The following is a 15,708-nucleotide window of genomic DNA, read 5'->3' on the forward strand; positions in this document are numbered from 1 at the left end:
AGCTTTACAGCTTAGCAAGTAAACTTTTCACTACCTCACCGGATCAAGTATAAGTTTTTACATTCATTAACAAATTATTTAGCGAAATAATTACCTTTAAAAGATAGAACATTTCACAATAATAGTATAATCATAAATCAATCATGTTCTTATACATGCATAAATCTTGCAAATTACATAAATATGGTTTCCAATATATAAGCTAAATCATAAACCATGCTAACTTTATAAAGTCATAAATCATTTATCATTTTGTCATATCATAATTTATAATAATTATCTTAGACTAAACACTAAAGTCACTATTATACTCGTGGCATGGTTGTAATCGACAAAATACCAATTACTATTATGCATTGATAGTATCGTATGCCAACTGCTATTACTCTCTAACAGGGCCGCATGCCAACTACTTTTGCTCATTGAAAGGGTCGTATGCCAACAACTATTATCTGCTGGAAGGGTCGTATACCAACTATTACTACCCACTGATAAGGTTATATGGAACTAGCTTTGGATGTTGATCTACTCCACTTTCAAAAGCTATACATAGCTATCTGAGAACTTTTTGCCATTTTTTTTAAACAAATTTTCTTAAGTCATTTTCTTAACTTATATTGTCTTAAATCATACATAAATAAATTTCTAAATAGCTATAAAGAGTTCATAGTCCATAATTAAACCTTCAATAGTTGAACAATCATGACATTATTCTTTTCATAATAAAAATACAAATTTTATAAATATATAGTTTGTATTTTATGGCTCTCTGTTCTCTCTAATTATACTGATACATGGGACACAATTAACTCTCCGAATCTTCATCAATTTGGTAAGAAATCATGTATATCTTTTATGGTTATATCAAACTGATTCTTCAAATCTTCATTAACTTTGTAAGAATTCGTATAAATCATCAATAATTACGTGACTGCTATAGCAGCTTCATTTTTTTCATAATAAAAATACAAATGTTATAAATATACAGTTTGTATTTTATAGCAAGTCATTAATATTGAAATATTCATATAACCATTATTTCGTAGTAAATCATGAGTTTTGCAATATCATATGCTCGATCCTTGATTTTAAGAAAACATGATGTAATCAATATTTAATATTATTTTTGCATTTAAATCACAAGAATGGAAAATATATAGAAATTTGAAAACTAGTAAGGAGTGTCAGAATTATTTACAAGTTCGAAAATTAGTAAGGAGTATAAGATTTACTTACCTCTTCCATTTTAGACATTCAAACTTCATTAGGCAAATCTATTAAACTTGGTTTTGGTGGTATTCTCTAGCATTGATATTCGATGGGCACAATGCTAGGGAATGATATGTTTGAAGGAAGAAAGAGAAAGAAAGAGAGAGGAGGAGAGGAAGAGGCGCGATGATCGCCAATGGAGGACCATAAAACGGAGGGGATCTTATTATAGAGGTGATCTAGGGTTCTAGCCGCTAACGTCTCCTATTTCTACTAGGAGTCGCCGACTTTGAAGAATTCTAGTGGCCCTAGATCTTCTAGTTTTACCAGAATTCGCCGGCTTCAAACAAGAAAGCAGACTTCTACCAGAAGTCTACTGCAGCTCATCATGTAAGACACATGCACGGGTCCAGCATTCAAGTCGGGCTAGTCAAGTGGACCGGGGCCGACCAAGCCATCACAAGTGTTACTTCGAAAGTACGCCCTTGAATAGGTCCATAACATAAAATCCAATTATTGGAAGGGATAAACATTAGCTAAGCAGTAGGTGCGATAGCAAATAAGTAGGTGCAACGGTGTAACTGAGAAAAAAAAAATGGCAAACCTGTCGCCCAGATTAGCATGAAGGTAGGTTTTCTTGATATCTTGCTTGGCAAACTGTTTGCTCAAGTGGGTAATGTTGACCTCCTCACACAATGAAGCCCACAGATGAAGGCCCTGTTTGGGGGAGCTTTTGGAGGGCCAAAAAACACTTCCTGGCCCTCCAAAAGTACTTTTAGGGAAAAAAGTGTGTTTGGTAAAATTTCCAAGAAGCTGTTTCAGCTTTTGCGGGAAGCTGAAAACAGCTTTTTGGCAGAAGCTCAATTTTGGAGCTTTCCGAAAACGCTGTTTTCAGCTTTGTCGGGAAGCTGTATTTTTGACCAAAATACCCCCATTTAAAAGTTTCTTTTTCCTCCTCAATCCCACCGCCTCTTTCTCTCTCACCATCCCCCCCCTCTCTCTCTCCCTCTCTATCTCCTTCTCCTCAATGCCGTCGGCCCTCCTCTTTTTTTTTGGGGGGGGGGGGGGGGAGGCAGCCACCACGCCGGCCACCCGTGGCCGCGCCCCCCAGCCCCCACCCGAGCCCCCCGCCGCTGCGACCCACCACACAACCGAAAAAAAAAGGAAGGGGAGGAAGGGGCCGCCATGGCCGCTGCCTCCCCGGCCGGCCCGCCGTCTCGGCCCCCTCCCGAGGCCCTCCCTCCCCCGCGGTCGCCGCGGCACGCCGTCCCGGCCCCCTCCGAGCCCCTCCTCCCCCGCGGTCGCCGCGGCACGCCGTCCCGGCCCTCTCCCGAGCCCCCCTCCCCCCGCGGTTGTCGGGGCCCGCCGTCCCGGCCCCCTCCCGAGCCCCCCTCCCCCGCGGTCGCCGCGGCACGCCGTCCCGGCCCCCTCCCGAGCCCCCCTCCCCCCGCGGTCGTCGGGGCCCGCCGTCCCGGCCCCCTCCCGAGCCCCCCTCCCCCCGCGGCCGTCGGGGCCCGCTGTCCCGGCCCCGTCCCGAGGCCCCCTCCTCCCGCGGCCGCCGCGGCCCGCCATCCCGGCCCCCCTCCCGCGGCCCGGTCCCCCTTCCGGCGCCGCCGGCTTCGCGGGAGAAGAAGAAAGGAAAAGAAGGAAAGAGAGGAAGGAAGGAGAAGAAGAGAAGAAAAAAGAAAAGAAAAAAAAGAAGAAAAGGAAAGAAAAAAAGAGAAGAAAAAAAAGAAAAGGAAAAAAAAAGAAAAATAAAGAAAAATAAAGAAAAATAAAGAAAAATAAATAAATAAATAAATATGTATATAAATGAACGAATAAATAAATAAATAAAATAATAAATAAATATATTTCAATGAAATAAAATAATAAATAAATAAATAAATAAAAATATTAGTAATTATTTAACCAATTTTTTCACCTAGTTAGAAAATTTGTTAGAGAAATAAATGGTCATCAAAAGAGTAAAAAATTAATTTATACTAATAATTATAATATTTTATACATTTATTATTGTATTATACTATAAATATAATATAATATAATATTATGTTATGTTAAATAATTTAATATTATTTTAAATTATTATCCTATAGTATACAATGTTATAGTACTATATTATAATAATATTATGTTACATTACATTAATATTATACTATATCATATATTTATGTATTAATATATATTATATTTTATTATGCACTATTGTATAATACTAATAATGTCCTTTATGGTCATTTTGTCATACAAAAGTACTTTCTCAGTTTGTTTACCAAACAAATGTTAAAGTGCCACAGCACTTTAGAAATGTAGTTACCAAACAGCAAACAGCTTTTTATAAAAGCTCTACTTCCAACAGCTCTACTTCTAACAACTCTACTTCCAACAGCTCTACTGCCAACAGCTCCCGGATATCACGGGCAAGAACATGGCGCAGAGAACATGGCCGAACATGGCTTGCAAAGTTGCAAAACAGACAACACTAGATTTTTGTGCAGTGGAAAAGGTGGAAACTTCATGGTCAAAAGATCTAGCGGAATCCTCCATGTTTTATTACAGTTATTCTCTTCCATTTTCCCTACATAGATTTTTTAACGGACATGGATGCCATGTTTCAAGGGAGAGCTCAACGAATTATCGGCATGTCCTGCCGTGTTCTCTGCGCCATGTTCTTGCCCGTGATATCCGGCCAGCGCATGTTTCTCCTCACATGATTTTGTCCCTCGACAAACTCCGACAAACCCCACAACAGCGGCAAGCATAGCTTTTACAAAATCAGAATTGAGAAATATAATTAACTCCTTCCGAAGCATGGCTCTCTGTTCTCTCTAATTATACTGATACATGGGATACAATTAACTCTCCGAATCTTCGTCAATTTGGTAAGAAATCATGTAAATCTTTTATGGTTATATCAAACTGATTCTTCAAATCTTCATTAACTTTGTAAGAATTCGTATAAATCATCAATAAGTACGTGACTGCTATAGCAACTTCATTTTTTTCTTGTTTATATTGAAGAGATTATTTTCATTATTTTTCTTCTTAGATGACATATGATTATAAATATAATGGCATAAGTGCTCACTGATTACCAGAGCCCATTTTCTTATCATAATACCCACAGTTCCATAAATTTAAATAATAATAATAATAATAATTGTCTTGTCTTTTTAATCAACTGTCTATAAATCTTATATTTTCAGCTGTAGCATTCCCTTGCTGTCTTCCCACTCCACAATTCATCACCGCCAGGTTGAGAGAAGCTGTTCATCTTCCATCGTTTTGGTAGGAGATCGAAAGTAGAGTGATCTTGGTTTTCTTATTGTTCTTTTTTCTTCCTTTGCCAATCTCTTGACAAAGACTGTCTCCTTAAATTCTGTTTGCATTTTTTTTGGGCTTTCTGGTGAGAAGGAAGCTTTATTTGGTGTTGCAAGCTTCCAGTTAGCATTTACGTGCAAAACAAGCCAATGTTTTATTGTTGAAAATTTTAATTTGGTTGGTGGGTTTTGCTCATATGGATCCAGAAAGGTACATATGGAGTTTATTGTGGCTGTTTTGTTTGCGTTATGATATCCTGCACATTCTGTCTTCGAGTTTTTTGTATTCATTGCAGCTCTTTTTTGTGGGTTGCCAGAGAAGGATGAAGAGAGCTCCTGTTTTCCCTAAGAATGAGATCGCTGATTGCAATGAGCTTGGTTATGATGCTCAGTTGGATTTCTCAAAGGTACTTCTTTTGACTCTAAACATTAGCTTGTTTTCCGCTCGTTGTTCTTTGGACAGCTGAATGGAAGTGCTAGAGTAAGGGGCTTTTATACTGTGCGTGTTTTCACTTCAGATGTTGAAGTCCATTTTTAATAACTCAATCAGAATTCAATTGAGCATTCACTTGAAATCCTAATAGCAGCACCAGTTAATCAGATTTCGTCGCATTTGGATTGGTGGAGACAGGGTGGTATACTGCGGTTTGAGCTTAATTGTTGTATGGACTTTGTTCTGTAGATTTTGCAAAGTGCAACATGATGTCAGTAAATGCCAAATTTTCAATTGAAGAGAATGCTAGAGGATTATAGGTGCATTCTAGCTTCTCATTACTTATGATTGGGTTATCCGAATCTTGTGTCTGGTTTGTGTTTCATTTTAATCCGAAAGGTAACAGTAAAGCAAAACTTACTATATTCTAGAGAAATTCTTGAACTGATTTGGCATGAGCACTTCTGACTATGATTACTCTCCTTCTTTGATCAGATTTTAGGAGAAGAAAGAAAGCATGCAAATGATGCGAAATTCTCATTGTCACCATCGAACTCAGAAGAAAAGAAGGTTGAGGTTGAAGCTACAAAGAACAAAAAGTCATGGAAAAGATCATTGTTCTTCTGGTTTAAGCTTGGCAAGAAGAGCTCAAAGCAGAGTGGAACATTCAAAACCAATTCCTCAAATTGCTCTCATGTTCCAAATCATAAACATGGTCCAGTTTCAGGTCCATTATTTGGAAATGGAGGTAACCTGGCTCTCATCCAGCGTAGCATTCGACGATCGACATCGGGGCCCCTTGCTCATTGCTTCACTCCTACAAAAGCAGAAGAGAATGAAGTACCTTACCTGCGTCTAGCCCAACAAAGTCATCCTTCTGCTGTTCAGGCTTTTGGACCAATTTACCTGGTCACATAAGCGAAGAGAACCTTTTTCCATGAACATCTGAATATTGGATCGCCATTCTTCAGTAATAGAATATAGGGTCATTTTTTTCCCTTTTGGAATATAGATTAGAGAGTTGTACATGGTGTCTTATTCTTTTTGACAGTTTCCTCTGCAGTTTCAGATCCATCTCTTTCATAATGGATTCTGCGACGCAATCGATTCTCATCAACGCTATAATCTTGAAAATAATGAGTTATTTTGAACCATCTAGCTACTTCCAACCAGACCTGCTACTAAAAATGTATTTCATACATCAGTTAAAAACAACCACAGATTTGGTATTCATAATCAAGAACATTCCAACTTGAGACTCAGCAACAAAGTTTCCAATGGAGTATGAGGCTTTAGTTATGCCCTTCAAACTTACTCCTACATGAATGTGATCATGACAAGGTGCATCTCCTTTAACTGTGTTAATTTATATCCATGGGCCTTCCCTCCTTTGTCTGTCAAAAAAGTAGGAAAAAACAAGAAGAAGATAACAGACAACCGATGTTATTATTATTATTATTTGAAAAAAAAGTTAGGAAATTCACACTTTTTATTTGTTTGATTGTAAAAATATGGTGGGCAGACCACATGTAACAAATCAAAATTTCATCTAAAAATACTAGCCGGAAGGTATTATTTGGATTTCTTAATTATATATAAGTATCCAAGATCTACCCAAAGAATAATAGATGTTACATACGTCCGCATCAAACTAAGGATTCAAATCCAATCACAATCACCATGATAAGCTCATAGTTAGTTCAAATAGATCCGTACTATAGTGTTTCATAGTTCATATAAGTTATGGGTTAGATCCGTTATAATACTATTTATTATAATTTAGAATGTCATCCAAAAAAATTAATCATAAAGTATTATTTAAATTTTTTAATTCTGTATATATATCTAAAATCTATCTAATAAATAATTGATATTAATCTAGTCAGACATTCTGTACGGAATATTACACTACCACCAAGGTTGGAACACTAAACCTTCTGGTGGAGAACGGTGCCAACCAGCTGAGGACTGGTTGGTGGAACAGAGCAAATATTATACAATTCCCCAAACTTCATAGCTCATAATCATTGCTCAAATGCCTTGGTCTTGAGATCCACCAACCCCTCCACTCAGCTCTTTTCTTTTTTTTTCTTCATCTCCAACTTCCCCTACCGTACCGAACACTGACAACTATTTTTTAGTCAGAGAGCATATGTACGTGCTATCCTTAAATAATAGAACAGGAGAACCAAACACTTCAAGTGATTTGGGCTTACCAGATATTTATATAAATCACATTCTGATAGGTAGCATCCGTTGAACCACAACAATTTTTTTTTTTGGTACAGCCACGCTTCGCACTTTACACTGCCATAAATACAGTCAACAAAATTTTTAAAAAATACTGATAAAAAATATTTACTTAATTTTTTAAAAAAATTATAATAATATGCAGTAAAGAAGCTATTCAGACAGCCATATTTTTTTATTTTTCGGTAAACATGGGTAGCCCAAACGAAATCACATTTTTTTTCCAAAGAATCTCAAAGACTTAGTTTCTGCATTAATACATATTAGTGAAGAGAACCAGAACCTAGAAAAGCTCAACAATTTTCCTCCCACAAGCTCACCAAGAAGTAACCTCGTAGTCAACGTCGACACGAAAAGTCTCTTGGTACTTTAAGAGATAACAAATTGAAAATAATATTTACTTGAGCGCAGTGCAAACCGTACACAGGTAGAGGCAACAACCATACTTTAAAGTGTCCTTTTTTTTTTTTCTCTCGCTTTGGAACCATATTTTAAAGTGTCTTCGGTAGCAAGTGGGTGCTCGTTGCTGGATCGGGCCTGTCCCAAGGATACGAAATTATCATACTTATCTCCACCTCTGCCCAGGTCTGATTGAGACTTTTGTTTTCTACTAATCATTTCAGCTATCGAGTAATGTAAATTCAGCAGCACTTCTTCCAACAGAACTGCAGTTTATTTAAAACTCGTTTAGTTCATTAAAAAAACAACAAAATAAATAAAAAAAATATTTTTCACATGACAATAAAATTTTTATATTTAAAAAATCATATAAAATATAAAAAATCTAATTATCCGTATTTTTAAAAAAATATTTTAAAATTTTTAGATAGGATCGGACAAGAAATTTTTTTATTAAAAGCATAACACTTATTTTATACAAAACTACATACTCAATTAAATATAAATTATTTTGAAATATGTTATTTTTTTAGGCAATAAAATATACAAAAACTATTTTTTTAGATATAATATATTTATTAACTTTTCAAAAAAATTATTTTTTTAGTACCTGCTGATGCTAATTAATACACAGTGCTTCTCAATCATCTAATGCGCCAAAAGGAAGTTGGTAGTTTTTTTTTTTTTTTTTTTTGTGACAAAAAGGTGGCCAACCCACTTCTCACCTAACTTACTGAAAACGCAACGACATAGGACTCCAAAGCACGCTTACACCACGAGCTTCAGAAATGGTCACTGTACCAGTCCTCTCAGAGGAGAAAAAATTTCGTAGGTTCCTCATCAAAACACAGGGAAGCCAATCTTGGGGTCATTTAAGAGGGGAAAGAGAACCGCCGACATTGAAGCGGGTTTTGCTTGGGACTTCTGACACTAAGAACTGAAAGCAACGGTTACCCAACTGATACGTTACAGGCAAAGAAAACAGAGATAAATACAACCTTTGGAAGCTGCAACAAACCCAAAATTCCATAACATGGGCAAGCAGCCCCAGAAATCCCGCAAGGATTTTTTTTGTTGGGGAGAACAAAAAAATCCTGCAAGGATTTGAAGGAAGGTGAAAATTTTTGAACAAGGAATAAAAGTAATACTATCTAGCTTATTTAGGACAGTATTAGGTATTTTTCTTTTGGTCTGAAAAAAATTTTGGTGCATGCTGTCGAAATCACTACTTGTCCTAAAAGCTGATAGGATGAGATAAATTTATTTTTATATTTTCTTACCGTTCTCTTATCATGTTGAAATTGTCACTTGTCCTAAAAACTTAAGGTGATAAAATGAGATAAATTTATTTATTTTTTTATATTTTTTATATTTTTTACACATGCGGCCACCGGACATCTAAGAGACGAAATGGACGTCTACCCTTTGAATAATGGGGGACCAGTTAGAAAATAAAACTCGTGTCTTATTGGCTTGCATTCTCCACCACACGCATCACGACACTGTTTCTAACCCCATTCACCGTTTGAGATACTAACTTCATTCACCATTTGTCAGCAGTTGAAGTGTCCAAGTCGTCGTCTGCACATTAACTCCAAAAAAAGAAGCCCGGATCCAATGTACGTTTTGGTTCTTCACGGACAAGACCCAAGACTGGATCAGATGCCCGAGGAGGGAAAAGATCATCACTATAGATTCATTAAAAATCTTATCCTTTTAATTAGAGAGGATAGGACTTCCAGCTCAGAGCTACACAAGTGGTCCAACCTGTCTCAGTCTTCATATTAGTTTATTGGATTTGATTTATTACAACATAAAGATCATCAAGCTGATGCATTCCTACAATCATATGGATGCTGCAAGGAAAATAGTTTTGAGAGTTTCAGGTAATTAGACAAGTGAGCGAGTGAAATTATGGAGAAAAGTATCAAGTTTGCGTAGGTGGATGCCTTCTACATCCTCACAACCTATTTTCTCAGACAACAACAAAACTAGCTCATGATCAGCAAATATTTGAATGGAAACTATGAGCTGGGTTCAGTCTCTCGCATTTTGCACAAATTGTGGATGAATGGTGAGTGGAATCTCATCTAAGAATAGTGATGGATCTACCCCTAGGATATTATACTTATCATGAAAGACCTTAACAAGCTGTAGATCTCGACATCAAAGTATATGGCTATTGGAGTGGCACTTGTATCTCACAGATCTTCAGGTCAGAAGAAGGCAAGATAAGGTAGCTGTCGTCAAGACATCCTCATATCTCAAGTTGATACGCATCCTTTATTTATGATGTCTCTGGTTGGTCAGTGAGAGACTCTTGTACAAAAACAGAGGACAACTTTCAAATCTTAATGATCTAAAGCTGCGAGTGTAGAATAATGCCGCTATGAGGAATTTAAACTGAAAAATTGTATGGTGACCCCTTAATCATAAGGTTAATATATACTTCTCATGAACTAAAGATTTCCCTTATGCATTTCTCAAAATACTGTTCATGTCATATGCTGTCTCCAACTCTCTGATCCAGCATAATCTCATTTCAACTCTCTCATCCTAAAACTCTATTCAATGCAAAAGATTGATTCTCCAATTGCTTAGTAAAGCTTGAGTTTCGAAGAGCTAAGACTTGAACTGTCAAAGCCACTATCATTTAAAAAGAGCTGAAAAAACATCCTGCAACTTTATCTCAGGAAAAAAAAAATACAGATAGTCAAGAAGAAAATTACCTTTAAAAATCAACAGAAACAGAAAACTTTCTCCCCTGAAATTGGGATCAGGGGTGATGTACATGAATGCTACTTGACTTTAGGCTAGTATGCCAGGCAATTTCTTGCCAGATAGTTTCTTTCTGAAATTAATTAAAATATTGGATCTGAAACAAGGTCGATGGAAGGGTATCGAGGCACAAATAGTACACATTTCTTTATGATTACTTTCTCAAATTCATAACTTTCAGCACCATCACATATCTGAATTGAATTTGAATTTCTACGAATAATACATGTGTAGAGGACATTTTGGCAGATTAGCAATCAATATATCATAAGCATTGTTATAATCATGAGATGACTGCCCACGCATGTTATATAGTATATAGTATCTGCCTAAGCTTCTATGAAAAGAGATGTGAGATTGTAAGGAAGTGTAGATGTTAATTAGAAAAGCCTGAACTCTCAAATTAGAAGCCGGTATGAAATTTCTCTGCCATGTGCATTTCCATAAAAAAAATGAGCCAACATTGATAAATGGAACAAACAGCATAGAATTTCAGCACCTCTAATAGCAGAGGGGAAGATACAAACAAATTCTGGTTATAAAGGAGATGTCTAGTGAATAAGACACAGAAATCCAAAAAAATAAACAGATAAATAAAACAGTTCATTTATATCCAAGGTGCTATGAGGAGAATATCTGTTTCTACTTTGTAGGTAATTCTTCCTTGTTTGGAGGCCTAGAATTACTTAGGGCTCAAAGGAGCCGATAGCGCAGTATAAGAGCTAAATCGTGACCTGAACTTCACCAAATCGTAGTCATCGAACCACAAAAAGGAGATAGGACCTGCTTCTTATCCAGACCAGCCCGAATGTAGTCCGAAATTAGAGAAGAAAAGTTTCCAGTCTCATTCAAGGAATAGCAAAATCCTTACGTGATCTTTCTGGGAAGGTTAAGTGATCTCAGAATTCATGAGGAGGAGAGATAAGGATTTGGAAACAGCATTAAACAACAAATCCAGTTCTAAAAAACACCACGTCTTCGAATTCTTCTCAAGACTAAATGCAAGTATGGATTTTCCGAGGAATTTTCAGGTTCATAGGAAAATTAAGAATGCGACGAAGCCCATCATCAGTCAAGAAAGCAGTAAGTCATCACTCATCAGAGACCTCCCATCTATATCAAAACTTATCTTTTGTGATTCAAGTAGGACCCCGCAGCCCATATGGAAAGCCGCCATTAGTCAAGAAAGCAAATGATCTCGAATAGAAATGGCGGACGGCATCCAATCTCATCAGCTATTCCTGTCTACATCAACACCAAGAATCCATGATTAGCATAGGTGATCTTAGGCATGGCAAAATGTTCAAGATATTCTGATCTCCAAGCCCTTTGGATTTATTTTAACTTCTAAGGCTCAAAGACCGAAGCAGAACATCAATTTTCAAGCAGTGCAAAATACCACTCCCTCTTAGCTTGTCTACACAGTATCCAATCATAACCACACTGTAATATCCTCCATTCTTTTCTTAAGGAACCCATCTAAGCAGTGAATCTGATTCTCATATAAAATTCGACCGCATGAACAATGTTACACTTATTCCCCGTGCACTGTCTTTTTGTCTCCCTATGACAGAGATAGAGACTTCAATGCCCTGTTTTGCAGGGACATATTGCAAAGTTCATCTCAAACACGAAGTAGCCAATGCTGAGAGAATAGTAAAACAAATCACACTGCCTCGGGGTATCTACAAGCACCGTAACCAAGCAAAACAAGTCACTTCCATGATACATCCTTCCAGATTGAACAATTCCAATAGCAAGAAAAATCAAGACTGTCATTCTAATTGCATCAATCAACAATGATGTAGTGAGTATTCAATTCGGAAAAAACAGATACTAAGAATAGTAATATGGATAGCAAATATCCTGGCAAACAGAGAATTCAATTTAACACTTTGCAATGATGGAATTAAATGAATCAATTCATATATCCAAAATGCATTTAAAGAAAATTCTTTTAGACCCAGCATTCGTTATACTCGAGAGCGAATGACTCTCTATGGACCATGAGCTGGATTTTGAATTGGATCTATGAAAGCTGATTCCTTTCTGTACAAATTTTTTGGCAAACCAGCTGCTAACCATTTACAAGCGACCATTGCATCTCAAACACCTGAAATTCCTAACTTTCCAAGCTTGCTATCAGTATTTTGTGCTCCAGATTTCCTTCCACTCTCCAATAATTCTCGATTGCCGAAAGCAATTCGTGAAACCAATTCACGAACTTGTAGATGTTTTTGGCATCAGAAGACCCCCATCTACTGTAACTCCAACTCCTGCTACTCCCTGCTCAATATCACCACCTCGGAGGCTGCAAGAAGAACCAATCCCTCGATTCCCCTGGCTTAGCAGCCTCCTCAGTGACCTCAACCTCGCCGATGTCGGAGACTTGATGTCATCCACGGATAGCCTACTCAACGGCAGTGGCGAAACCGGAGATTGGTATCCCTCCATCGCTCGTCGCGGGACATCAATCACCAGCTTCCCCTCAGGCCTTCCTGATGAAGAGCCCACAGAACTCGAACTCCCTTCGCACGAGCCCGCCGCCGCCGCTGCCGTCGCCGGACCTCCAGTTCTGACCCGATCCTGGGATCCCCAGAACAGCACATTTGTTGGGAAAATCGGCGACTCCGGCAGTCGCCCGGCCGCCAGCACCGCCTCCACCGGAGAAGCCTCCGCCGTTTCGACGCCAGAATCCGCATTCTCCAACGACACCGGGCTGCGGCAGAGCGGGCAGGTGGAGTGGAAGCTTAGCCACATGTCGATGCACTCCAAATGGAAGCCATGCCTGCAACCGGGCAGCAACCGGGCCTCCTCCCCCTCCGACAGCTCCGATAGGCAGACGGCGCACTCGAGGCCCTCCTTGAATTCCTCCGGTCGAAAACCCAAGGAAGGAAGGGCTTTAATTGCGGCGGGATCGAGGCCGCGACAGGGGACGCCGTCTTCGTCGGCGACAGCGAGTGGGGCGCGGGGGCGACCGAGGGTGGGGTTGGCGCCCCAGTAGCGCTTGGCGCGGAGGTAGAGGAACAAGGCGAAGAGGAAGGCCATGAAGATGACTATCACCGCAGCCACCATGATCGCGGTGGTCAGCACGGCCATGCTCTTCATTGGCTGCTCCGGCGGCGACATCGTCTTAGAATAATATTCATGCAATATCGAATATAAGACAAATATAAATTTATTGATGTACGTTTGCTTCTTGATTTAAGGAATTTTGAAAGAGATCGTGCATATAACTCTGTCTAGAATCCAAGAGAATGTTTAGAAATCTATATGGATTTGCCTTATGGAGTTAATGGTTAGGGAAGAGGAAGAGGAAGAGGAAGAAGGGTGTGGAGGAGGAGGGTTTTGTGGGGTTTTATAGAGGGAGCAGAGTAGTTAAGTGGGGACAAAGGGGGAAGGGGAGATGGAATTGGGATTGGAGGGAGGGGGAGGGAAGGAAGAGGAAGGTGAGCCAACTTGAGATGGAGGGTGCCGGTACGGGCGGAAATGTTTGAAAGTTCCAAGAGTCAAAAGGCTGCTGCGGCTGAGAAGATGCGGCTTCCCCTGCGGCCTTGCTTTCAAATTGGATGAGGTTAAGACTGGCTTGCCAGCTCGACGCCGACGGCGGCGCTTCGGAGAGTCTCGAGACAGCTTCGTTGCTTGAAATCGACTGGGAGTCTGGGCGGCTGTGGGTTGATTAGGACTTCCGGCTTGGGTCTGGCCCAGCTGAGAGTCCACAGGTGTGGCCCAACCACATCATCTCCGGTCCGGACGAGTCTAGGTATGTGAGGGCAATGGTGACGAGGCCGGCGGCGGCGGCCGAGCGATGGCGGTGATGATGGGGGCTGCAGTGGAAATAAAGGAGAAGACCAAGGAAAAAAATGTTGTATTTCGATACAATTTTGTTTTCTCAACTTTCCAAATTTTGGAAATAACAATTATAAGTCTCTGTTTGTAGATTGATGCAGATATATATGTAAATCAATCCAAATCCAGAGCTGTAATTCATAAAACAGAATCTGACCTGAATGCAAATTAGTGCACATGGATTTGGGCCAAGTTGAGAACTAAACCAAACCAATCTTATTGAGCTGGCGTGGATCTTATGGGCTCTTTGAAGAGTGTATATGGATTTGGGCCAACTTGAGAACTAAACCAAACCAATCTTATTGGGCTGGCGTGGATTGGGTTTTAGATAAGATTGGGTCTGTTAGATCGGGTCAAGTCAAGGTTAAGGGCCAGGTAACTCGGAGTCGATTTGATTTGATCCATATAGGCACATACACGCAAGCTGTTGTTAGATTGGTGCTAGGTGAAGGGGCCCGGCCCAGCCTAAGCAAATTTCAGTGCTTAATAACAGCTCTACGAGTCTAGATGTTCTTTTACGAAATTATATGTCAACAAAACCTACAATTTTATCGTAAAAAACTAGAGTTTAAAAAAAAAAAAAAAGGCCCGAGCCCGGCATTCATCCCGAAGTTCGAGCTTGATCCGTTTAATAAACTGGCTTATTTTTCAGGCCCAGCCTAGCTGGTCGGTTATAAAATCTTGATCCAAGCTTGCCCCAAAAACTTCAAGCTTGAGCTAGCCTAGTGGGCTGCTCGGCTCATGAAGAGGTCTACTTTTTGTGTGCGCGCACATGTAAATGAGATAGAGTATAAGAAAGGAAAATTAGAGAATTTTGTTGATTCAGAACCGACCCAACTTGCAAAAAAACCGACCCAGCCCATGAATTGGCCTACCCTATTTGTGTGTAAGTAAGGGAACCAAAGTATGAGGAAAAAGAATGGAACACCATCAATTGCGTTGGGTCTAGAAGCTAGTTGGTTCCAATCAAGGCATGTCAAGCAAACCATTGAATTGGAGGGCAAACCCAAAACTCATGTATAATTGAATTGATTTTGGGTTGATTCAGACCTGACCCAACTTGCAAGAAAACTCACCCAACTACATTTATTATTATTACTATTTTGATACACAATTTCATTTATTTGAGATGCATTTGTGCAACTGAAGGGCTATCCTGGGTAAAAATTTTGTTACTAGCACCAATACAGCATTACTCTCCCCTTCGCTCGGTGCGCTGAGTACATACGAGGGGACTCCTGTTCTCATCTCTGCTCGCGGCGTTGGTTCTCGGTCCGGCTCCATAAATTCCATTCGCCTTTTTTTTTTTTCTTTTCTTTTCTTTTTTTTTTTTTTTTTTTGGGAAAACCAGAAGCATCACGAGTACAAATACAGCCAAAAAAATTAAAAAAACAGTAGATCTCAAAAAGTACTAAGCACCTCCACCTCACCCATCCATAGATATATTTCTGAATGATCGAAACAAAA

General features: G+C 39.3%; 2 protein-coding genes across 7 annotated transcripts; one reads left to right on the top strand and one right to left on the bottom strand.

Annotated features, from left to right (window-relative positions):
• The first annotated feature begins 3,673 nt into the window (after positions 1–3,673).
• Positions 3,674–5,974, top strand: LOC103702647. Of its 6 annotated transcripts, none has more exons than XR_005512132.1 (5): positions 3,674–4,094; positions 4,419–4,743; positions 4,850–4,939; positions 5,215–5,364; positions 5,461–5,974. XR_005512132.1 is itself a non-coding variant. In XM_039127199.1 (4 exons), exons 3-4 carry the CDS (start codon positions 4,856–4,858, stop codon positions 5,881–5,883), a joined length of 507 nt encoding a protein of 168 aa, XP_038983127.1. In that variant the 5' UTR covers positions 3,710–4,094; positions 4,419–4,743; positions 4,850–4,855; the 3' UTR covers positions 5,884–5,974. The 6 variants fall into 6 exon arrangements, 4 of the variants coding, with proteins under 4 accessions (XP_038983129.1, XP_038983127.1, XP_038983128.1 ...); XR_005512133.1 differs by having other exon boundaries at positions 5,215–5,285; XM_039127199.1 differs by lacking the exon at positions 5,215–5,364 and having other exon boundaries at positions 3,710–4,094.
• A 6,252-nt stretch (positions 5,975–12,226) lies between these two features.
• On the bottom strand, positions 12,227–14,293 carry LOC103702656 (RING-H2 finger protein ATL3). Its single transcript, XM_008785175.4, has one exon. It carries the CDS (start codon positions 13,519–13,521, stop codon positions 12,610–12,612), a length of 912 nt encoding a protein of 303 aa, XP_008783397.2. The 5' UTR covers positions 13,522–14,293; the 3' UTR covers positions 12,227–12,609.
• Positions 14,294–15,708: the final 1,415 nt, after the last annotated feature.

Source organism: Phoenix dactylifera, chromosome 6 (assembly GCF_009389715.1).
Source record: "Phoenix dactylifera cultivar Barhee BC4 chromosome 6, palm_55x_up_171113_PBpolish2nd_filt_p, whole genome shotgun sequence".
Classification (NCBI taxonomy): Eukaryota; Viridiplantae; Streptophyta; class Magnoliopsida; order Arecales; family Arecaceae; genus Phoenix; species Phoenix dactylifera.

What these genes read in the sequence shown, in the direction of transcription:
- LOC103702647 (XM_039127201.1), top strand. Translation starts at nt 4,856, where the DNA reads ATGAAGAGAGCTCCTGTTTTCCCTAAGAATGAGATCGCTGATTGCAAT. An exon ending in CTCAGTTGGATTTCTCAAAG is followed by an intron (nt 4,940 to 5,460) that starts GTACTTCTTTTG and finishes TTCTTTGATCAG; the next exon opens with ATTTTAGGAGAAGAAAGAAA.
- LOC103702656 (XM_008785175.4), bottom strand. Translation starts at nt 13,521, where the DNA reads ATGTCGCCGCCGGAGCAGCCAATGAAGAGCATGGCCGTGCTGACCACC.